Source organism: Rhipicephalus microplus, chromosome 3 (assembly GCF_043290135.1).
Source record: "Rhipicephalus microplus isolate Deutch F79 chromosome 3, USDA_Rmic, whole genome shotgun sequence".
NCBI lineage: Eukaryota > Metazoa > Arthropoda > Arachnida > Ixodida > Ixodidae > Rhipicephalus > Rhipicephalus microplus.
Genome location: NC_134702.1, coordinates 238,618,925 through 238,643,074, shown reverse-complemented (window position 1 = coordinate 238,643,074; position 24,150 = coordinate 238,618,925). Strand labels below are relative to the sequence as shown.

Here is a 24,150-nt window from a genome sequence, read left to right as displayed (position 1 = left end):
AAGGAATGCATCCCTTCTGATCAATGAAAAGATTAGAAGAAAGGGAGATCAGTGACTGGCAGAAGTACATAACAAAGATATAAAGGCCGCTGCGAAAATTTGCAACCATCTAAACTTCCTAAGAAATGAGACAAGCCTAGAGCAGAGGTTCATAACTACAGCTCAAGGTACTAAGCTAGAAGGGGGTGAAGCTATTGAATTTATAAGAACAAGGGTGACAGAAAAATTTCAACAAAGAACCACTTTATGCACCACAATAGACAAGGATAAGTCACGTAGCGCAATGACTCCATTTTCGCAACAAGAGTGTGAAAGGGCTGAGAAAAGGGTTCCTAGTAGTACATCAACAGGCCCAGATGGCATTCCAATTATGCTGATAACGACATTAAGTCCGAAGTCTAAGCAGGATTTGAGAGAGGAAGTGAACAAAATAATAATCGATGGAGAAGTTCCGTTCGATGGAAACTTAGCAGGATGAGCATGATGTATAAAGGAAAGGGGGACAAAGCTGACATAAACAACTACTGTCCTATAACAGGGACATCAGTGGTCTACAAGGTAGCGACGCAGATTATAAAGAAAAGACTACAGACATGGATAGAAGATGAGGGGGTGCTGGGGGAACTGCAGAATTGGTTTCGGAAACACAGGAGGTTGGAACACAATCTGTTCTCACTGACGCAGTGCATCGAAATAGCAGAAAAAGAACACAGGTCCCTGTGGCTAGCATTTTTTATATCAAGCGAGCGTGCGATAGCGTGGTTTAAGAGGAATTGTGGGGAATACTCGACACACTAGGCGTGGAAGATGTAGTCACTAATCTTTTAAAGAATATCTATAAAGGTAACAAGGTAATTATAAAGTGGAAAAAACAGGTATCCAAGCCTGCACAGGTAAAACGGGGGCTTAGGCAGGGGTGTCCCCCGTCACTCTTATTATTCATGATTTACCTACAAGGATTAGAGGCCACATTAGAGGGAAGTAGACTGGGCTCAACCTCTCGTCAAACAAGGAAACCTCATTGAACAGGCACTACCAGCATTGATTTACGCAGATGATATAGTACTAATGGCCAACAACAAGGAAGATTTGCAGAGATTGATGGACAGCTGCGGTAATGAGGGAGATAGGTAAGATTTCTGATTCAGTAAGAAAAAATCAGCAGTCATGATTTTTAAGGATAATGAATGTGGTGGGCTTAGAATACAGGAGGTCACGCTAGAGATAACAGATAAATAAAAATATCGGGGCGTATGAATTAGCAATGGGGCCGAGTACCTAAAAGAACACGAAATATACATGTCAACTAAAGGCAACAGGAATGCAGCGGTAATGAAACACGGGGCGCTGTGGAATCACAATAGGTATGACGTGAGAGGAATATGGAAAGGGGTCATGGTTCCTGGTCTGACGTTCGGCAATGCGATCTTGTCCATGAGATCAGAAGTTCAAGCTGGATGAGAAATTAAGCAACGAGGAATAGGTAGGCTTGCCTTAGGAGCTCACGGGAATACACCAAATCAGGGAGTACAAGGTGATATGGGATAGACATCATTTGAGGGCAGGGAAGCTAGCAGCAAGATAAAATTCGAGAAGTGATTGAGAGAAATGGGGGAGGAACGTTGGGCTAGGAAGGTATTCAGCTACTTGTACATGAAAAATGGCGGTACAAAATGCAGGAAGGGAACCAGAAAACTGACTGGTAAATACTTGGAAAACAGGAGGGGGCCAAACCAACAAGAATTATCGGTTAAGAAGAAGGTGAAGGAAGCTGAGACTGATATGTGGAGAATGTGCATGATTAAGAAGTCCGCATTAGAGATCTATCGAACTTTTAAGCAGGAAATTTCCAAGAAATGGATCTATGATAATACTCGGGGTAGTTCTCTACTGTTTGAGGCCAGGACGGGAGTATTGCGAACCATGACATATCGGGCCAAATACGAAGGGGTAGACACGGTATGCAGTGCGTGTGGAGAGGAAGATGAAAGTGCCGAACACTTGATAATGTTCTGTAAAGGGCTTCACCCTATAGTGCAGGATGATGGCGCCGAGTTTTTCAAAGCACTGGGATTTACGGACAGGGAGGGCAAAATAAACTTAAAGCGGGTAGAATTAACTAGGAGGTTATCTGATTGGTGGCTAATAGTCAAGGCACGAGTGAAAATCAAATTTTTCACTGCAAAGTACGAATCCTCAACCTAACTATTTAAGAGGAAAAAACAATTCTAGTTTTTGGTTCATCAAGTAGTACGGCTTGGTGGCGCTAGCCCCCGCCGATCCAAAGGGTACAGCCATATCGATCCATCCATCCATCCATCCATCCGGCAGCGCCATCTTTGATAGAAAAGTAGACATCGGGGATGTAGATGACGCGTTTTTCCTTCGCTGTAATGCGCTGCAATTCGCTTACGTGCTCGTGCAATGAGCGCGCGCTGCGTTTGAGTCACCTCACAATGTACCGCCTGTAGTGTAGCTTCACAAAGATCTCTGAGCTGGACAAGCACATAAGCAAATCGAACCAAATGAGTAAAGCTCGTTAGTCAAGTTTATGATGAGGAGTAGATGACGGGAGACGAGGATGTCCGAGTTACTTCGAAACGAGTTTCTCGGGTCCTCCGTGATGATACCGTGTACTACGTATGTCTCGAAGTAAGTTTCATTCTGCCGAGATGAAGCCGCGTACTCTATCGATGTGCTGCGCTGACGTTCACGCAAACCATATAATTGTTGTTTTGACATGGTATCTAGCAGTAGCAGCCGTACACTGTCACACTGTCATGTGAAAACGTTTGTGGCGTGCTGAAAAAATAAATGAAAACAGAAGTTTTACGGTCATGGTATTAAGATGTCCGAGAAGTATTAGAGTCATGTCCTTCGTGCCGCGCATGACCCACTGACGTCACCGGGAAGAAGCAAGCTAATTTTACCCACAGCGAATCAAGTTGAAGTGCTCGCCTTTTTTTTCTGGCTCTCGTGTCATGCTTGATTGATATGTGAGGTTTAACGTCCCAAAACCACCATATGAATATGATAGGCGCCGTAGTGGAGGACTCCGGAAAGTTTGATCACCTGAGGTTCTTTGACGTGCACTCTCGTGTCATGCTTGCTCTGTCTTTCGCGAACGCGGTTGTGTTCGCCAGCTGTGACTAGACGAAAAACTATTACAGCTTTACACGTTGAGAGCGTCCCCTGGTTTTTTTCTGCATTCTTGTGGCAGCCCGCAACAGAATACTTCGGACCTCGCCGATGCTTCCGTGGGGCCGCTTCTTCCATCGTGGAAAGGCAACTTCGCACAGCGAGCGTGTCGCTTTAGTGCGACAAGCTGACGACATGGCGCCCAAGTTCCCCACACTGACTGCATAACGCGTGAGGCGCGTGTCACTCGAGCTCCCGTATTGGCGAAACACACTCACTCGCCTGTGACCTCTCCCGCGTCTCTCCTCAAGTGTTCTGGAGATCGCCGCCAGCGCCAGGCACGGCGTTGTCATCGCTTCGCCAATTTGAGCTCCGCCAACCTGAGCCGCGGCGGCCATATTGCTCAGGGCGGAAGAAGGCGGTGACTGGCTTGTAGCACCATATTGCTCTGGGTGCTTGCGTTGATGCGTTTTGTTATAGCTGCTACAGCACCCCTTTATTATTTTTAGTAAGATGCAAAGAAACGTGGAAGAGACTTTATGGCACATCTTGTTTAATTTTTGTGTAACACTTAGCGTTTTGAACGTGTTAAAAAACAACAGGCCTGCGTGGATCGCGCAGCCCAGTTGCAGCGGTCTTTCAGAGCCTTTTTGAACACTTTTTGAGATGCTACAAGCACACTGCTAGGTGCGCACAGTGCCATAAGTAATCGTAAAATTTGTCTAGTTGGTCAGCATTCCTTTGTTTGTTTGGTGCCTAAAATCCATGGCACATACCCACTCTGGGGGATTGGCCAAGAAAACATAAAAGTATACTATGAACAGTAACTGCACTATTGCTTACAAAAATGGTGCACAAGAAGGAAGGCATTTAAAAAAAGATCCCTAGAGTGAGAAATCGAAAACAAAAAAGCAAGAAAATAAATAATAGTATAAGAACGGTAACTTGACTTTAGAGCCGACCAGACAGCTGAGCTTCACTATGCTATCCTTCGTCATTCGTTGGAGAACCGTGCAATTTTTTTTTTGCAGTGGCTGACGACGATGAACAAATACGCGTGATATCACCGCTATGCAACTTTTGTTCAGAATCGGAAACAATAGAGCACTATTTTTTATCATGTCGCTGATACAAATTGCTCAGGAAAACACTCTTAGTCCTCCCATTCGCTAGCCTGGGGTTTAAGGTAACTATAGAAAATATACTTTCCTTCGGTGCTTGCGATCTGGGCTTCAGCCACGAGAACGTTTTCTATGCAGTTTGCAAGTAAATTAATGAAAGTAAAAGAATTATTCTTGTAATTGCGTGATAGTTATTCCTGCAAAAAAATTCCAACATACACAAGAGCATTGTTTAACGATGCTGATTCCTATTCAAGGTAATGAATAATTGTCTTTTCTGAACGAGCGACAAACAACTATTGCACTCCTTTGGTTCTGCCTAGGGTGTCTTTTCTTTTTTCTTTCTATTTCCAGTGGGTGGTTTTGATATTGAATGAAAAAAAGTCTTACTGAATTAAGTCATCGCTTCTTGGCCGATCCCTCTGAGTGGGTGCGAGCCATGGATGTGGAATCATCATCATCATCATCAAGTTTGTAAGCGCCACAGTTAGTAGGTGACCAAGAACAAGTTTTCTAATGGGTTGAAGCATTGGACGACCAAGTCGTTGCGCAATTCGCATTGCGTGACACCTGGCTGTCCCTTTGATGTTCTAAAACGCTTCATTACTCATAATTACGCAATTCCTTTCCTGACATCAAGCCTGCCTAAGGCCAGTTTAAAACGAGTTCTAAGAACTGGCGTGGCTAGGTGGCAGAGTACTGGGCTGGCACGCAGCGGACTCGGGTTGGAATCCCATTGTGTCAATAATGTTTTTTTACTGATATTTTTTTTTGTTCGATACTGGTTACGGGTTCCGGCACACAGCTACGGCAACGCGCGTGACCCGTGTTCTGATCTCATGCAAGCTTTCTGTGTAAAAAAAAAACCTGTTCAGGGATATCAATTCGTATTGTATGTTTACGCAGTTACCTCACAGCAGGAGTAACCAGTGAGGAGATTCGGCGAAAATAACCATTTTACTCGCACACAATCATAAGCCCTTGGCGAATAATAGTGCAGCGTGTGTGCAAACTCTTTTCATCTTCAAGGGGAGGAGGGGTATTCGCCTTTTACGTACTCGTTTGAGGAGCTTTTGGATAGCTGGAGAAAAGGATTCTTGGAAAACTTCCAATCCCTCACCTCATAATATGTTCTGCTCCGGTATCTGGACAATTAAATTCCGAGAAGCCTCAACACTTTTTAAAAGGCCCCGTTGGTACTGCCATGGTGTCTTACCTTTCTTTTTCAGCTTTTAAATTGTACATTGTTCGCGATTATTTCAGTTTTTTTGTCTGTACCACTTCTATGTGGATGAAGTTTGGGGGTGACGGGATTGGACAGCTCCATGCATCAACGAGAAGTGCTTTAGGCGTTAGTGTTTGAGAGTAGCTCGTTTGAGAATTTCGAGAGTAGCTCGTTTCTTTTTTTTTCTACATAAAAACAGGAATATCACAACATCATAATTTTTCGCATTGGGAGCGCAGTGCTCATGCCCGTATGAAATACTAAATATGCCAGAAATGCAGAGCCGGTGCTACATTAACTACCTTTTAAAAACGAAGCGCTCACTTGTTTCAGGCGAAATCACGTACTGGCTTTTGTAAGAGCAATTGGAACGATGCAAACACGGTCGTATGACGTTAGATGCCCGTCGTCTCGCTATTTACTCTGTCTCATTAAAGCAGCCTAGTTTAACATCTGTACTGAACACATGTCGTCATTCTTTTTTGGCGCGTAACCATTTCACCTCAGAGCGCACTCTCATGTGCTGCGAAATATGACGTCTTTAGAAATCCTGAAGCGCACTAAAATTTTTCAAAATGCATCTGCGCAGCAGGCCGCAAAAAGAAAATCTATGTACTCACGTAAGCAGTCGTAGTCACGAAAATATGTGAGGAAAAGCGAATGAACGAAGCAGGCTGCTTCCACATCGAAAGTTGTGCCCAGTGTCCGCTTCTCACAATTCGTGCTATCAAATGCCAACCAAAAGCCCACCACCGTCGTCTCGAAAAGGGATCACAGACGTGTCCATAACCGTCTTTCAGGAGCGAAGCTCCTTATGGCGTGGCTTGTGCGTCCGCCGTTCTCGTGGTGCATGACCTGTGGCTCATACCCACCCTCGGGCACATATCTACATGTCCACATGTTACTAAAGACGTAGCACGGCGTCGCTATTGCGCTCTCGTTGTTAAAAAGCACCGACGGTACAAATGTGGTACTTACTCTCGTTTAGTCCTTGGATTGTCCGTTGGTTAACTGTAATTGTATATGATGAATATGCGATAAAAGAAGTGAGATTGCGGCACTTGAAGTGTTCACCAGATGAACAGATGGACGCACGAACGCACGTACGAACGGACTGGTGCACGGATGGGCGGATGGACACTTCGCCCTTCTGATCATCATTCATTCCGTGGATATACGGTTATTTTTTAAATTAGAGGCACCACACGCAACATTACTAACACAAAAACAATGGTAGAGCCACGTACACTACAATGCGATCATACGTTTTCTGCCCTGACCAATATAGTTGCGAGCAGGCTTCAGCCACGGAGCCCCTCCGCCACTCCAGGAGCTTTAGTATAACCTCCTTGTAGAAAAAATGGTGTGGCCGAGTAGTCTTTTCATGTTTTTTTTCTTTTACGCCATCGTTGGGCGCGAGCGAGTGGCGCTAGAATTCGGAGGTCTGCGCTTTCGTGAGCGCTCGCCTGTGACAGTCATCCTCAAATCAAGCGGAACCCTCTTTGAAGGCCTTCAGGTTTCTGCTCTGTAGGCAAGTAGCGGCAAGATGTATCTGTTTTAATCTTTCCTCTTGAGGTTTAGTGGTAGATTGCCGTTCGTGATTTGAGAATACTTGCCGAATGTGATCTACCCCATCCTTATACTTCTATTTTTCACTCTGATGTTTCGGATCCGCGGTTACTACCTGTCCTAAGTAGACATATTCCTTAACAACTTCCAGCGTCTCACCACCTATCACAAAGAGCTGTTTTCTGTAAAGACTGTTGTACATTAGCTTTGTGCATATTAATTTTCAGACTTAGTCTTATGCTTTTATTGTACGTACAGTTCAGTAATAATCGGCCTTAATTCATCGCCCGAAGCACTGATCAAGGCGTTGTCATCAACACATCGCAGGTTACTTAGATACCCTTCATTAACTCTTTCTTAACTCTTCACAATCTACTGCCCTGAAAACCTCCGGCAAACATGCAGTGGAGAAGAATCACAGGAGAGATTTTGTCTTCCTGCCTTATACATTTTTTATTGGGATTTTGTCGCTTTGTTTAGGAAAACGTATGGTGGCTGTGGATTCACTGTAGATTTCTTCCAGTATTTTTATATAGGGTTCTTCAACGCACTGATTCCGTAGTGCCAGCTTTACTGGTGATGTCTCGACTGAGTTGAATGCCTTCTCGGAACCTATGAAAGCAATATATAAGGGTTGGGTGTATTCAGCGTATTCCTATTATCTTATTGATTGCATGGATATGGTCTGTTGTGACTAGCCTGTACGAAAATCTTCTTGGTCTTTTGGTTGATTGAACTGTAATGTCGCCTTACTTTTATTAGCTATTGTTTTTGTGAATAGTTTGTAGAGAAGGTGCGGTAAGCTGGGTAAGCTGATCGGCCTAAAATTTTTCAAGTGGCAACTTCAAGTGACATCTTTCAAATGACATCTTTTTTCTTATCGATTATTTTGATGTTGGCATTCTTTCAACACTCTGGTACTCTTCCCGTCAAGATACACTTCGCATATAAGGTGGCCAGTTTTTTCATCAGAGTTTCTCCGCCATCTCTTATCAGGTCTGTTGTTTCCGTATCCTCACCAGTGGTTTTGTCTCTCTGCCTTCCATCTAGGCTTTCCTTACTTTGGCTATTGTTACTGGTAGGATGTCATAATCCTCTGGGCTATTATTGCTTCTTACGATTCATCCTGGTTGTTTCGGATTCTCTACGGATTTGTGCGTAACTCATCTGCTACCTCAACTAACTTAGCCATATGGGTTTTGACATAAAATCTTTCTTATCTCTTATTGCATTCATCTGATGCTTGCATATGTACAAGTTTGCCATTGCAACTTTTAGGCTTCTGCTACTTTTTACAGTCTGCTTAATTATCTCCATACGATAAATTCTGATGTCGACTACTTTACACCTATGATTTTGAAACTGCACTTCCTTTCACTCCGCCAACTCTGTCTTGTCAGTTGCATTTGAGGCTTTCATAATATCTCGACTCTTAATGAGATTTTTCGTCCCCTGAGATTCTTTGCCAGTGTTCTGTCTTGTGACTGTACCTCCACCCACCATTACACACTATTAGGTGATACTATTAGGGTTATCGTAAATTGTGTTAACGCTTGCGTCGGTTGCCTCGTTTAGAGCCTCGAATCTATTTTGAAGCGAATCACTGCAATCCTGTACTTCCCGCCTCACCCCTAGTTCATTAAATTGCTTCTTGCGTATCAGTTTATGCCTTTGCTATATTCGTAAATCTAGGATAATACGAGCTTTTACCATTTTATGGTCACTGCATCGGATCTTGCCAACTACTTCTACACTCTTTACAATGCCTGGGTGTGGACACAGAATGAGGGCTATTTCATGTTTAGTTTTGCCATTTGGACTTCGCCCCATCCTCTTTCGATTAGCCCATTTTCGGTAAAAAAAATTCAAGATATATAGATTATTGCGTTCTGTTAACTCTACTAATAGCTTCCTTTTGGCATTTCTAGAGCCATTGCCGTTGTCCCCCACTGCATGGTGTCTGGCCAGTTTCTTGCCTAGTTCGGCATTAATGTAAACGATTAAAATAGCATACTGTGTCTTACTTCAATAATGGCGTCTTCATAGAGGCATTCAACCAAATTATCATCATGGCTCGATGTAGGCACTTGGACCTGTACGTTCTGGATACCCGAAGACCACCTCTTTTCAGTTTATGTACGAAAATACATTACAATTTGAAGGAAGTGCCCGTTCACTGCGCTGTTGACAGATATCCGCGGCAGAATGATTTCTGATCAGGAAACTCAAGCATCGATTCTGGCGCCTTTCTTCACCACCTTCACATGTCTCGTAGCTCACCTTATCTTTACTTGAATGTTTGAAAATTCAGATTTCCAACTAAAAAAAGAAAACGGGGAGCTTAAGCCGGCTGAGTGCCCTAGATGACTCTCCTTCTCACGCGTTCATGCTCTCCTAACCTCTTCCTGTCCCGCTCAATTTTGACATTGTTCGTTTGAAAGTGTCCGAAATGTTGGCTTTTTGCTGTTTTCTAGTCGTCGCACTTCCACTTTGACGTTTCCTGTCAAATGATGAGCTGCGCGCACCTGTTTTGCGAACTAATCGGTTGCTTCTATGTCACTGTTATGTTGAGCATATACTCGCGGGTGTTTGGAGCACAAGAAAAGTAAACGTAAAAAGTTTATACCTGCTAAAGAATACACTGGCGCAGCCTTTAAGGCTGTATCCTATATTGAGGGCGTTTTGGGGCAGCGAATAAAACTCTGGTAAATGTTGTGATGCTCAGTCGCAAGTCAGATACATTTAACAGTAATTACATCTACGGCTAGCCTAATAACGTCGAATAGTAGATGAAAAGGTTAGGACCACTTTATATATAATTCTAGAGAGCGGCGAAATGCAAGAAACTTTGTGTGAAAGTAATGAAATGTTTGCATCAATCACCGCATAACGTCAACTTTAATATATAGACCTTGACGACTTTCGGCACCCCATGCATGCACAACAAGAAGTTCTAGTGACACGTCCAGCCTACATAGCCCTCTGCTAAAATACAGCTGAACCCTATATATATATATATGTACGTACTAATGTAAATAAATAATTTTGATGTGACACTGTAAATGCATATATAAGCAGCCAATAGCTTAACTTCAGTAACCTATTATTATCCAAGTCAGCACCATTCACGATCTACTTTGCAAACTAGCAAGTTTCACTAGTCAGTATTTTACTACATTCAAGTACTATATTGTGAGTAGTTTTTGTGACAGAAAACGTTTATTACTTCATGAATAAGCAAGCCTTTCTTCAAAGAGTGAATGTTTAAACGAATGTCGTTTTAATATTATTTAATGTTATATTGGTAATGCTAAAATGACCAGTTCGAGAATATTCGCGGACAAATTTGGTGATGCACCGCCTTGGTTACGTGTGATCGCTTGCTTCAGCTGGCTACCCAATGCTTTCATAAGTTCATTCTATCGATCTCTGTATGGTTCATCTTGGTACAATAGTTCATCTCACATACAGCTCACACAACACAAGGTTCATCGTGTACGAATGTGTACTGCACTGGCCGACAGACCTTTGCGATAGAGTTTCTTGGAAGGCACCCATGTGTGTAGTTAGGGGAGACAGTACTGCAAAAAAAAAAAAACAGGAGGATGGGGGCGAGGGTAATATGTGGCAAGACTGCGTGCAAGCTGGTATACTAGAGCTTGCAGTAAATACAAGCGTCGCACCGGTGCCAGTATGCATCACCAATTAAAGACGCACTTATTCGAGTACGCATCCGAGTCACTGATGGTGGCAGAACCAAAACCAAAGTGAACGATGGGGAGACAGCAGGTGGCTGAGGCTTCACCAAGGGGCGAAAAAAACACAAGGTTGGTATGCCGCCATTATATAGTTCCGCAAGACGGTTACCATGGCATAGAGCCGTGGGGACTTGAATAAATGAGAACTTTGGAGCCACAAGTCTATACAATGACAGAATTATAGTAGGCGCGTTGCATATAAATGAGCTCGAATAATCGGCCACACCTTTTTAAACTACTGGTTTATTGCTAGATTCGAGGGCATGTCTCACTAATGTTTGTAGTTTGAAAAAGAGCACGTCAACAAATTGTGCTCTATTTGTGCACATTGAGCGGAAAACGACATAATTTCATCCCTATTCTATTCCATGAAAAATGAGCTTAGCTCTATATCATTCCGTTGTTGCAAAAATTTGGAATAATTCCGGATTCATTCCAATTCCTGAGTGGCAACTCCGCAGCAGTGGTTGTGGTCAAACTGTTAATCGTTCACTTAGGAAGCAGAGTGCAGAAGGACTGACATGCTGCAACATCTTTATATTCATGATCTCCCAACTAAACTTAATTACGAGTTGGGGAGAGAGACAGATGACGCTTTGCATAACTGCTGAGCGTCGATGGAAATTGAAAAGAATCCTAATAGGCTGGTAAATACTATCTTTGCTGTTGTATGGCAGTGTTATACGAAATTCAGACTTTCCCCTTTTTTTGCTGTTTCCACTTGAAAGCCCTGAAGTATAGAAGACATAAAAAAAACACTGACTATGCGACTTCACATCACACTGCAAATCTTGCAAAACAAGTATATTTTTGTCTTTCAAGGACATTTAACGCGATATCTGCAGATACTAGTACGGCAGAAGTTATCCAGGATATTTTTCCAGTAGCTTTGTTGCAAAGGCAACGATGTCGTGTTATAAAATGGCACATTGCTTACCTGATAAATATCTTGTTATAACAACAATAAAACAAAGAAACTCACAGTGGTCAAGACTAATTAACTGCCTTGTTGCACTTCTTTGTTTCAGGCGCAGGCTGCAGTTACTGGGTGAAAGACCAGGCTCTTAACGAACCGAACACTTGTTGCCAGTTCGTGTATGCCCTCTTGTGTGGCACGAAGAAATACCAAGTATACGAAGACGGCTGCTAGAAAATCCAGTCCTTGTTGCGAATACCATAACTAGCATTGAAAAATTCTGTTCTAACTCTGCGTAATATAGTAAAAATATGTCATACCTGACCAAATAAAATGCATCTCATCTGCGTGGGTCATGTTACAGAAAGTATTGGAGCTGCAAAATATCTTTTTTCGCCGCTAATACCCTTGAAACACGGGCGAAGTAGAGTATGCTCTCGAAATAGTTCAACAGTATCGCATCAGCATGGGATATTGTATAGCTTCTAATAATCTACGGTAACAAGACCTTCCTGTCATCCCCAAGCACACAAAGCACACTAAACAGCAATTTTCTTCTCCTAAGCTCTTTACATTATATAATCTGTTACAGTAATCTATAAGTAAACAGTTTCGTGCAGTGGAGCGCGTTAAGGAATTGATCAAGACTGTGTGCATGCGCTGTATGCGCAGCCAACGGCTAGAGGATTCGCTCGCAGGATTTCAAGCTGGACGGTTGTGCCCTCGCGATCTCCGACGCCAGCGTAGCTCCCGCCGACTGGTTCGCCCTCCGCGGTCTCCTGACGCCGTGCAGCTCTCGCATTGTGGCGCCCCGCCCTTGGACTGCTTCGACCGGATCCCCACTTTCCTATCTCCTTCTTTTTTCCGTCGCTTGCCTGTCTACTTCTTCGTCTATTTCCTTCTATTCTTTTTATCCCTCCTTCCCCCCCCCCTCCTATAAGGCACTGCGCCGTGTCGCCTGAAGGCAGACAGAAATTAGGTGCCTTTTTCCTCTTTCTTCTAACCACTACCACCACCACCAATGGCTAGAGACTTTGACTGTGCCGGGTTTATTAAGTATACGCGGAGTTCTTTGCTTTTTCTACTGTGATAGTAATTGCACGCGCAGTCCCGACAGGCTTTTCTTGCTACCCTCATGTCCATATGAAGTTCCAATTGATAACATCCCCGTATGCATAGCATGTTCTACACGCGGGTAATAGGGGACGAGGAGAGGCGACGAACGCGGAAGAACCAGAAATCAGACGAGCCGGCCCATCTCCGTTTGTCCGAGATGCTTCTTAAATAAATATAATAATATGGTTTGAAGTACCAAAATTACAATATGATTATGAGAAAAGACGTAGTAAAGGGTTCGGATATTAGTCTTTTCGTCAGGTGGTCATTTCACTGAAATTTAGTTATGAACAGTTTGGAGACTGCAGTAGGTGGGCATGCTACTATTACAAAGTTGCAGACAGTCCTACTCACATTTCAACTTGGACGAATTCTTCTAGTATGACAGCAGACTGAGATATGCAGCTGCAACATTTAATTGTGTCATGTATGAATATACACTCTGAACTGTGAGGACTTGCACAAAGTTCCTTGCCGATGTGCCTTGGCAGTTGCTTGTGGTGTTTGATGTTACAGCGGGCCGAAGGTGTAGGCAAAGACAGTTGTCGTTACCCTTTTACTACTGACTCACGATAGCAAGAAATGAGTGTTGTAGTCAGCAGCTGTAGTTAGATTGATAAGTGGGATTTAACGTCCCAAAAGTGGTAACTTAAGAGACACGAATTTTGTTGATTCGACTTTCTTTGCATGTTTAATCATGTGAATGGCAAATACTTTTGTGGGCCAGTACTTTGACGCGCAGACATGCTGCGTTTTTTTTATTAGCGGGATAGCGTTAAAGCACAAGCCCCTTTAAATATTCAGTTTAAAAATACCCGATGCCTGTCGTAGTTAATGGTAATTATTCAATCATGTGCCGGTGTCATACGACGTACTGCTGATCACGATTACGCCCGATCTTGACCACATTGCTTAACATTGACTGGCTTTGTTTTGCAGTTGGAGTAAAGAAGTCAGTCATAAACAAGAAAACCGATTCCCACCAGGTATGATCGCGATCAAAAGTGAACATTCGGCACCAATTTCATTTATGTAGGCGGATGAGACCAATAATTATCTCGCGTATATATCTTATCTTATAAGTAGCACCAGTTGTAAATTTTAAGAAAGCTATAAAGCTCGGTTCTGATCACTTGTTGAATCGGTACAGCAGCAATTTTTAGGGCCACTAGGTACTATGAGCGATCTCTAGGAAGTGTCATTGAACAGCGGTAACCCTGGTTACCAGTGACGTTGTATTCAAGTGATGCTGCTGACCCTGGCCCATGCGACCACACTGCTTGGGCGCGGAAGGCAACAACGCCCGAAAAAAGAATTTTGAGTCCACACGAGAGAACCATAAACAATTGATAAGAATCTGAAATCTGGAATATCACTTATGTCACAAAGGACGGCGATTCTCGTCCACGCGCCCCTCGTCCAAGGAAAGTGGCTTTTGTGTTGGGCATGATGACTTCCACCGCATCTTCCCTAGACCTGTACCGAAAAGGACACGCATGTGTTTTAAGAAAAATTACTTACAGGCGTATCAGGGGGACACGTACACACCGAAAATGGTTGACTGCTTCACAATCGGCAGTTGATGTTGCACAAGCGAAAAAGGCTGTCATCGGTGCCGTGAGTCTCACTTAAGCGGGGAGTACGGAGTGCCCCTGTTTTGAAGCACTAGGGAGATGGATAATAGTGCACTTGAAGTTGTAAAGTACTATGTCTACTTAGTACAGGTAATAACCCCGGAGCCGAACCAAGAGATTGAAGTAATTATAAGAATAAGAATGGGGTGGAGCCCATTTGGCAAGCACTCTCAAAACAAGACAGGTAGGTTGTCACTATCCCTCAAAAGGAAGGTATATTACCGCTGCATCTTGCCGCTACTTAGCTACGGAGCAGAGACCTGTAGTCTTACAATGAGGGTTCAACTTAAATTGAGAACGACGCAGCGAGCAATGGAAAGGAAAATGGTAGGTGTAACCTTGAGAGACAAGAAGAGAGCAGAGTGGATCAGGAAACAAACCGGGGTTAAGGATATCATAGTAGAAATCAAGAAGAGGAAATGGAAATGGTCCGAGCATGTAGCGTGTAGACAGGATAACCGCTGGTCATAAATGGTGACTAACTGGATTCCGAAAGAAGACAGGTGTGTTACGGGGAGACAGATGGTTAGGGGGGCAGATGAGATTAGGAAGTTTGCGGTTATAAATTGGCAGCTGCAAGCACAGGACCGAGTTGACTGGCGGAACCTGGGAGAAGCCTTTGTCCTGCAGTGGACGTAGCCAGGCTGCTGCTGCTGGTGGTGCTGGTGCTGCTGAGGATGACGATGATGATGATGATGATGATGATGATTATGATGATGATGATGACGGAGTGTCCCGCCCACGTATTCGTTGAGATGGCTGACAGGTCGCGTACCCTCGTCGCCTGCCATACCAGCGAGAACTTCAATGGCACCCCATCGACTCGCCTATGTGAACCACGAACTGGGCTTGGCCCTTCCGTAACTTTTTATTATAATTTTTTTAACCAATAAATTACCCCAGTTTTTAACTGATGTTTTAGTGTGCACTGAGTCGCACGAGCAGTCGAAATACGGGAGCGCAATCATTTTTTACAATATTTGTATTTTATTTTTGTTTTCTTCAAGCCCGCATATTTTTTAACATTCCGCGTTGTTATGTTTGTTATATTAGAGCATAGTTAGTTTTGCAGTTAGTTTACTTCTATTAAGCGAATTTTTATTTTATTTATTTATTTTTCGTTTAGTTAACTTTTGTTATCTCTCGCTCTTGTTATTACTTTAATGAAAGGCTTGCTGCTGTTTATTGAAATGTTTGTGTCTGCTCGATGAATCCGTTGGTCAGACTCAAACTTCACTACTCGTACAACCCCGGATGGGCCAAATGACCTACACAAATTTGATATGAACCATTTGCAGGCCTTTCAGGCGTCGCAGGCATAAAACTGAAGTGGAAGCCTGCAGGTCTGCCACGCCCCGGTGCTAGATCGGCGGGTGCTAGATCGGCTATTATTTAACCTTAAACTTTAGCACATCATAAATGGTGAGTTCCAAATGGATCACAAGTGATGCAGAGTGGTTTATTAAAGATAAGCTATTTAGCTTTACAATGAAAAGTTCTTTCTATGGCAATCTTTGGTAGGGATATAGGTTTCGTATATGCCCGGTAGGAATGAGACAGGGGACAAAACAGCCAATGATGAACGGCAGAGGGGGGGAGAGGCAGAGTATGGGGGCATCAAGCTGGACCTATTGTGCAATGCGCGCACACACACACACACACACACACACACACACACACACACACACACACACACACACACGCACGCACACACACACACACACACACACACACACGCACACACACACACACACACACACAAATGACGCGCCTACACACACGCGCACACGCGCACACAGTCCGCACAGCTCCAGTGGTCCTTTAACGGACGCCTGGGAAAGTACATGCGTGGTAGACGCCAGCCATCGCGAGAATGCCCTTGCCGCAGTCGCAAACGCCCTGAGAGGGAGGTCACGTGCGTACTTGAAAACGACACAAACATCCTTTTTCTGCTATCTAGCACATGTGCCCGACATGTCTTTCGTTTTGTTTTTCTTCTGACGTGTAGTGCAAGTGGCGCTGCAATCGCAATTTCGCACACACACCCAGCAAGCTGAACGAGCTCGCTATCGCTCCATGACGTTGATCGCCCTCCGGTTTCACACCGTCGACGTTGTCGGGGTGAGTCCGCTGCCTTGTTTGTTAGTGACGGCGGTATTCGGATATGTCAAAATTTATTCACAAGTCTGCTTCTTTGAACGGTTGGTGAAGCCTGTTGGTGAAGCAGCCGCCCGGTCCCAAATAACTAATCATCTTTCACAGCTTGCTATATTTAACTACAAAACAATAGTGTCGCAGTTGCTTCCAATAGCGCCTTGCTGCAGAATCAACACTCCCCGCGTTACTGCTGCAAAGTCAATTAACAGGAAGACATTGCGAATGTCAGTGAAAGCAGAGATGAGCGTTATTCGTACTGAGACCACCGTAGAAGCAGCATAACCAAGTATTGAGTGGTCTGTGTAGGTATACTGCTTCAGCCAAGCTTCCACTCAATTTGCCAATATTCACCTTCGTCCCCCTCACCGCGCCTCTTTTGTTATTCTTGTGCTGTGCTTGCTGAAACGGTCCTGCTTTACTATCGCCGCTAATGTCAAAATTATTGGTTGATTTATTCGAGTAAACAAGCGTAGAATAAAATGGTGCTCAAAGCCGGACGAGATGGGGACAAGCACGACGCTGTCTTTTCCCGTCTTAAGCTCTATCTTGTTCTTCAACCGCTATGCACCTAGCAGCCTCAATTAAGCACACTGCCTGACAGATGTACTTACCCCCTCCCCTCCTTCAAGACCCGCCACGGTGTTTGTATGCTGTGACAACACTACTTTAGCTGAAGGTCGCGAGATCGAATCCTGCTCGCGGTGACCGCATTTTGATAGAGGCAAACACGCTTGAGGCCAGTGCACATAGATTTGTGTGCGCGTTAAACAACTTCACGCAGTCGCGACTTCCGAAGCACTCACTACAGCTTCTCTCATAATCATGTCGATCGTGGTTTCGGGGCGTTAAACCCTAAACAGTGATATACCCTGGAGGGGGGGGGGGCACTCTATGCTTTTTACTATTTCGGGCGATCAACATTACCTGCGTACCGGCAAGTGAGCTGGTGGAATGAAATTTTTATTGAAGTCTAGGTTGCTCATAACGAATACTCTGCTTGCACAGTATATCTGTGTTCGACCAGGGCCACCACAACACATGTTCGGTACTCTGTGGTGCAAGTTGCCTATGTGACGCTTTTTAGTGTTGGGCGCTAGCATTCTGAAGCAGGTCATCGTTCTGCTGGGGTTCTATGATGCGAAGCTATCCTGTCGTGTTTTTATCTCGTTCTGCCTGATGCCAAGTTTACGTCGCTATCGACGCAATCACAGTTAAACGACAGCAAGCAGCTTTTAAGTGTGCAGTATACGCTTTAGAGGCGCGGGCTGTTGTGTGCTGCTGTTTTCGGTTGGAGTAAAACCACGTATGAAAATAGAAAGAAGAAAGTGTAAGCAAGTGAGCAATAAAAAAAAACCAACAGAAAGAGCAGTATATATAAATAGAAATCAAAAGGCAAAAAGTGCAACATAAGAAAACTGCCAGGCCTGCGTGCAATGCGCAGCACAGTCAAAGTTAGGCCAAAGAAGCGGCTTTTCTAAAGCTTTTTTAACACTCTTTGCGCAACTACCAGGAGCATGCTTTCATAGTACCTACTAGCCATAATTCATCATAAGTGTTGTGTGGTGTGGAAGCGTCCGCAATGTCATGCATTATTTGTCAATCTTTGAAAAAGCGTGGTACCCGCTGCTACACTTGTAAGGCAATATCTGCACTTTGTTAATGCTGTGGTTGACTACGATGAAGAGTTTTGTCTAGCATCTTTTTTTATCACGTTAGTTTCTGTCCAAGATAACGAGTATACTGGTTGATCTGGAAAGTAAAAAAGAACTGTTGCACTCCTTCCGTTTTACGTTCGTTGTTTTTCTCTCGAACATGAATATTCAAGCTGGAGACCACTACTGAGAGGCAACGTTAATGTTTTTGTGAGGAGCCATATTAAACTCTTTACCCGTTTTGCTGAAAATCGCTTTTTTTCAACCTAAGTTTAAGTATTGCTCACCGTAGCTATGGGTTCACGAATGTGCAGAGCTGAAGTGAAACCTCGAGAGTTTAAGGTTCTGCCTGTGTTTTCAAATGGTTTACTTTGCCACGCTTATCACGCGATGGCTATAGAAATAATCAAGGCGACCTGCTTCAAGGCGTTAAAATGAACCCTACCTCAATGTAATACTCATTTTGAAAGGGCAACGCAAGGACACAAGGAAAGAAAGACAAAGAGGCTTCGTGTCGTTGCGCTTCCCTTTCAAAATGAGTGCTATGAACCAGCTAGCCCAAACCGAAGTACTCTTCAATATAATGCTCACAGAGTGCGGTGCTTCACGCACCAATCAAAATTTACGGTGTGATACCGCACAGCTTAAAATACTTGTTATGCGTACGGTCCATTCTTGAAGCTTCTGAGCACAGCTGCTGCTTAAATTACTGCTGCTTGACCACCTTCTAATCTGCTCGTAAAAAGACTGTACAGGAAGTGCGAAAACATTTTGCTGTTTTTATTCACACTAATGCTCTGTTTAGGTACGGACCGAATCGTACTTGTCTCAAGCAACGAAGCACGCGTGTAGCGGTCCACACTGTTTTCGACCGTGACTTTTACCTCACGTTTGCTACAAGCTTCCATTCATGCTTGAAAAAAAAAAGAACAAGGGCCTCGCTTTTGGTGTGATCGTGTTTGGTACCATTACTGCGCTGGTTTTTGCATATTTCTGCTGAAAACGGCAGCTACAAAGGCCGGCTAGACGTTATACACGAGTGTGATTCCATCTGTACAAAAAATTATTGCGTGAGTTTGGTGACGTCACATTTATGGACGCTGCGTACAAGGCAGAGATTTCAGCGCGCACGGAAAACTTCTGACCAATGTCGAAGAATCTATGGTGACAAAGACGTAGTATGTTAATGATTCTCTAAAGTTTAGTCCTATCTTCTGGCTACTTTGTTGGCCATTGATAAAAATGTGGAAAGTTATCGTACTACAACCAGCGTTACACACATGCGCTATATGCATGACCCAGAACATTTCAAGGAATCATAAATACCTAATGGCGGATGCACAATAAAAACGGAACAGGTTGAGGCCATATTAACCTAGATGTTGTCAAAGTAAGTTTGAGCCGGTACTGCTCGAGTGGGCCTATTCTTATTGGCAGGAACATGGCTTGGACCACAAGTTCCAATGGAAATGCTGACAATGTCGCGCTGGTATAAAACACGTGGTTATTGAAATATGTAGAGGGACATGCTTTCTAACATCATTATTTGGGAAAAATATTAATGTTGAACTTAGTGTATGTTCTTCCATATTGTACTGGAAAATTGCCTTCGTGACTCCTGATGGACTTTATCAGTTCAAGATGATGCCTTTTGGATTATGCAATGCCCCCGCGACATTTGAGCGCATGATGGACTCTCTCCTTCGAGGCATGAAGTGGACCATCTGCCTCTGCTATCTTGACGACGTTATTGTTTTTTCGACTACTTCCGACGACCATCTTACCCGTCTGTCCACATTGCTTGATGTTTTTTGACGTGCCAACTTGCAACTTAACTCGTCCAAATGCCGCTGTGGGCAACGCCAAATCTGCGTACTCGGCCATCTTGTTAACGCTGCGGGCGTTCAACCAGACCCTGCGAAAGTCCAAGCAGTTCGCGACTTCCCCACACCCCGCTCAGCCAAGTACGTCCGAAGTTTTCTGGGACTGTGCTCCTATTTCCGTCGTTTTGTCGAGAAGTTTGCTGAAGTAGCCCGTCCTCTAACCTGCCTCCTCAAAACGGATGTCGCATTCACCTGGGGCCAACAGCAAGCAAACGCCTTCTCGTCGCTCGTTGACATTCTCACCAATCCACCAGTCCTAGCCCACTTCGACCCATCTGCCGCCACGGAGCTTCGTACCGACGCCAGTGGCCACGGCATAGGCGCAGTGCTCGCGCAGCGGCAACAAGGCATGCTCCGCGTCGTCGCGTATGCAAGCCGACTGTTGTCGCGCTCGGAACAAAAGTATTCCATCACAGAACGCGAGTGCTTAGCTCTCGTCTGGGCCATTGCAAAATTCCGACCGTACCTGTATGGCCGACCATTCTCAGTTATTACCGGTCACCACGCGCTTTGCTGGCTCTCCTCACTCAAGGACCCTACGCGACGCCTTGGTCGCTGGGCGCTGCGCTTACAAGAGTACACTTTTTCCGTATCGTATAAATCCGGACAACTTCACAAGGATGCCGACTGCTTGTCCCGTTACCCAGTCGATCCCCCTGACACGAGGGGAGATGAGCAAGAGGCCCTTGTTCTTTCAATTACCGACTTCACCGACATAGCTGCTGAACAACGCCGCGACCCCTCTTTGCGTGCTATTATCAATGGTCTGCACTCTCCCCACCCTGACCACTCCTTACAACTGTTCGTTCTTCACAATGACATCTTGCACCGCTACAACACCCGCCCTGATGGTGCTGAGCTTTTACTCGTTGTTCCTGTGCATCTTCGCTCAGACGTTTTGGCCCAGCTGCATGATGCCCCCTCCGCTGGACACCTAGGGGTATCACGCACGTATGACCGCATTCGCCGCCGATTCTTTTGGCCTGGCCTCTACCGTTCTGTGCGACAGTACGTTGCGGCATGCGACCTCTGCCAGCACCGCAAGACACCTGCTCTGAGACCTGCTGGTACCCTCCAGCCCATTGAAGTACCAGATGAGCCATTTTTCCGAGTCGGCCTCGATCTTCTAGGACCCTTTCCCGTGTCGGCCACCGGTAATAAGTGGACTGCTATTGCTACCGACTACGCAACGCGGTATGCCGTTACACGCGCCCTCCCCGCCAGGTGCGCTACTGATGTAGCCGATTTCCTTCTTCATGACATCATTCTGCGTCATGGTGCTCCTGGTCAGTTGATCACTGACCGCGGCAGCTGTTTTCTATCTAAAGTAGTCGACGAGCTCCTGCGATCCTGCTCTACCCACCACAAGTTCACTACAGCGTACCATCCGCAAACCAACGGCCTCACGGAACGCCTTAACCGTACCTTGACGAATATGTTAGCGATGTACGTCTCCAAGGATCACAAAGATTGGGACATCCACTTACCTTTCGTTACCTTCGCGTACAACAGTTCACGTCATGATACAGCTGGATTATCTCCTTTTTACCTACTGTTCGGTTATGACCCGCCTTTGCCCATAGTCACCATGCTCCAATCTGACGCCCCCTCATCGACTGCTTATGCTCGTGATGCCCTGGCCCGAGCTGACATCGCCCGCCAAGTCGCCCGGGATCATTTATGTGCCTCGCAGCTTAACCAAAAGAGTGCTTACGATCGCCGGCACCGCGACGTGCAGTACTCTCCGGGGTCACTCGTCTTGCTGTGGTTCCCATCACGTCGTGTTGGTCTCAGCTAAAAACTAATGTCCCGTTACGTTGGCCCCTATACATATATATATACATATATATATATATATATATATATATATATGTATGTATGTATATATATATATATATATATATATATATATATATATATATATATATATATATATAAGCAGTCATGGTGGCGAAAGTGGCTGTAGTGCTACAAATATTCAAGGAGAATCTCCGTGAGAACAGTAACAACGGCAGCGTTTACTTCAACAGTTTCGGCCGTAGTCTGGCCGTCATATATATAATAGTGTAGCGAACAGTAATGCAGCATATAGAAAAAGGGAAGCAGAAAGAGGAGTGCAATAGAGCAGCTGACCCTAAGCAAGGGTGCTGTCACTGTGCCATTTCCTTTCGACGCCGCAGTCAAGAGGATGGTCTGATAACGTTTCTGATAATTTTCACACACACACACATATATATAAATATATATATATATATATATATATATATATATATATATATATATATATATATATATATATATATATATATATATATATGTGTGTGTGTGTGTGTGTGTGTGTGTGTGTGTGTGTGTGTGTGTGTCTGTGTGTGTGTGTGTGTGTGTGTGTGTGTGTGTGTGTGTGTGCGTGGCTCCCTGACCGCCCTGTGTGGAGGCGGGGCCTTTATCTGGCACCCAACGGGGCTCTCGCGTGTTGCCTTCCTTCCAACGTGATTTTCTCATACAGTTTTCAATCATTTCGTTGGAGTTCACTTTCGCACCGCGAGAACCACACGCATAAGACCCTCGTCCAGTTGGTTCATGTCAAATGCAATATGCATTGCGCATATTCTAATGTTCTTGCGTCCGGTACAATTATGCTCCTAAAGGTAAAAACCGTACGGACCTGAAGTGTAGTATAATGGCCGAGTCACGACAAGGCGAAATAAGACGCCTCCGCGCTAGATACGTCTCGCATCGTCGATAGCTCGCGACGCTGCTATAACGTCATCCTAAACCAGACGACAGTTTTCGCTTACAGCTAGCCGTGCCTACATAAGAGGAATACACGGACAAGAGATCTGTCACAGATTTTTAAAGACAATAGTCTTTCTTGGGAACCTTCGATGCAAAAATGTTGGTCTGTCTGTCTGTAAATTAGTCTGTTTGTCGGCCACGGTACTCTAAATGCCATCCGACGATACCCTAAACGGCCGACCTCATCCCCAGCGCCCACCAATATTGCTTAAGGTTCAGCGCTCATACTTGTGCGATTGTCAATTAAAAAGCAATTATTGCGCATATCTCAGGCACCATCACAACACATCAATATTCTGTATGTGTGTCTTTTACTAGAAAAGGGATACTTAAGTAATTCTAAGGACCATGTCATTTATCGCACTGCGCTGGCTACACAACGCTTTCACGAAAAGGCAAGTGTTTCCAACGCTTCGCTAAGATGATAGGGTAGTATCACACCACCCGTCACCTTGTGTTCTACACCTTATCGCTTCCGAGACGGGCGCGCACTCCGCGCTCTTCGTTTTCCGAGATAACTGCAAGATAGCGCTCATGTCTCAAGTGTGACGTTACTTGATGCACTCGTTCGCCTTCGTTGCACAATCGAGGCACTCTAACGCAGTACCTCCAGAATGCCATTCACCAATTTTCTTGAGGAAAACATCAAATAAACATTTTGTTCACTCTCTCCAGATGCAAGACTATCGTCTTTCGACATTTTCAGTGTAACATCCAGATACGGGGCCATTTTTTTTTTTTAGAAAAGCAACGAGGTTAGGGTGACACGCAAGCCCACAGAAATGAGATTTCTGCTACGCGTACTGCCCGTCGCCCAGTCTAGTTCGGCTGTCCGTTCGCATCGTCGCCAGTCTTTCAAAGCTGGTCCCACTTTGAGCAGTTCTTTTGCGCCCGGCGTTTACGTGATTTACGTGACCAGCGTCCGTTCCGTGCTCAAAGTTGGCATCGTTTCGACGCACAGGGCGCCCCGTCGCGGTGGTCTAGTGGCTAAGGTACTAGGCTGCTGACCCGCAGGTCGCGGGATCGAATAGCGGCTGCGGCGGCTGCATTTCCGATGTAGGCGTAAATGTTGTGGGCCTGTGTTCTCAGAATTCAGTGCACGTTCAAAAAGCCCAGGTGGTCGAAACTTCCGGAGCCCTCCACTACGGCGTCTCTCATAATCATATGGTGGTTTTGGGACGTTAA

General features: G+C 44.8%; 2 protein-coding genes across 5 annotated transcripts in view; both read left to right on the top strand.

The window, feature by feature from the left end:
- The window catches only part of LOC119169069 (uncharacterized), a 114,603-nt gene extending 102,506 nt beyond the window's left edge, over positions 1-12,097 (top strand). The window contains exon 5 of one of the 2 annotated variants that reach the window (XM_037420165.2): positions 11,840-12,097. In XM_037420165.2, the coding sequence (XP_037276062.1) occupies positions 11,840-11,961 (122 nt within the window). In that variant the 3' untranslated portion in view covers positions 11,962-12,097. The remainder of the gene's footprint in view (positions 1-11,839) is intronic. The other variant, XM_037420166.2, reaches the window with a different exon arrangement.
- A 4,344-nt stretch (positions 12,098-16,441) lies between these two features.
- The window catches only part of LOC119169089 (sulfotransferase 2B1), a 177,071-nt gene continuing 169,362 nt past the window's right edge, over positions 16,442-24,150 (top strand). For 2 of the 3 annotated variants that reach the window (XM_075890834.1, XM_075890833.1), the window contains exon 1: positions 16,442-16,598. The gene's annotated coding sequence lies outside the window, so the exon portion shown is untranslated. The remainder of the gene's footprint in view (positions 16,599-24,150) is intronic. The other variant, XM_037420178.2, reaches the window with a different exon arrangement.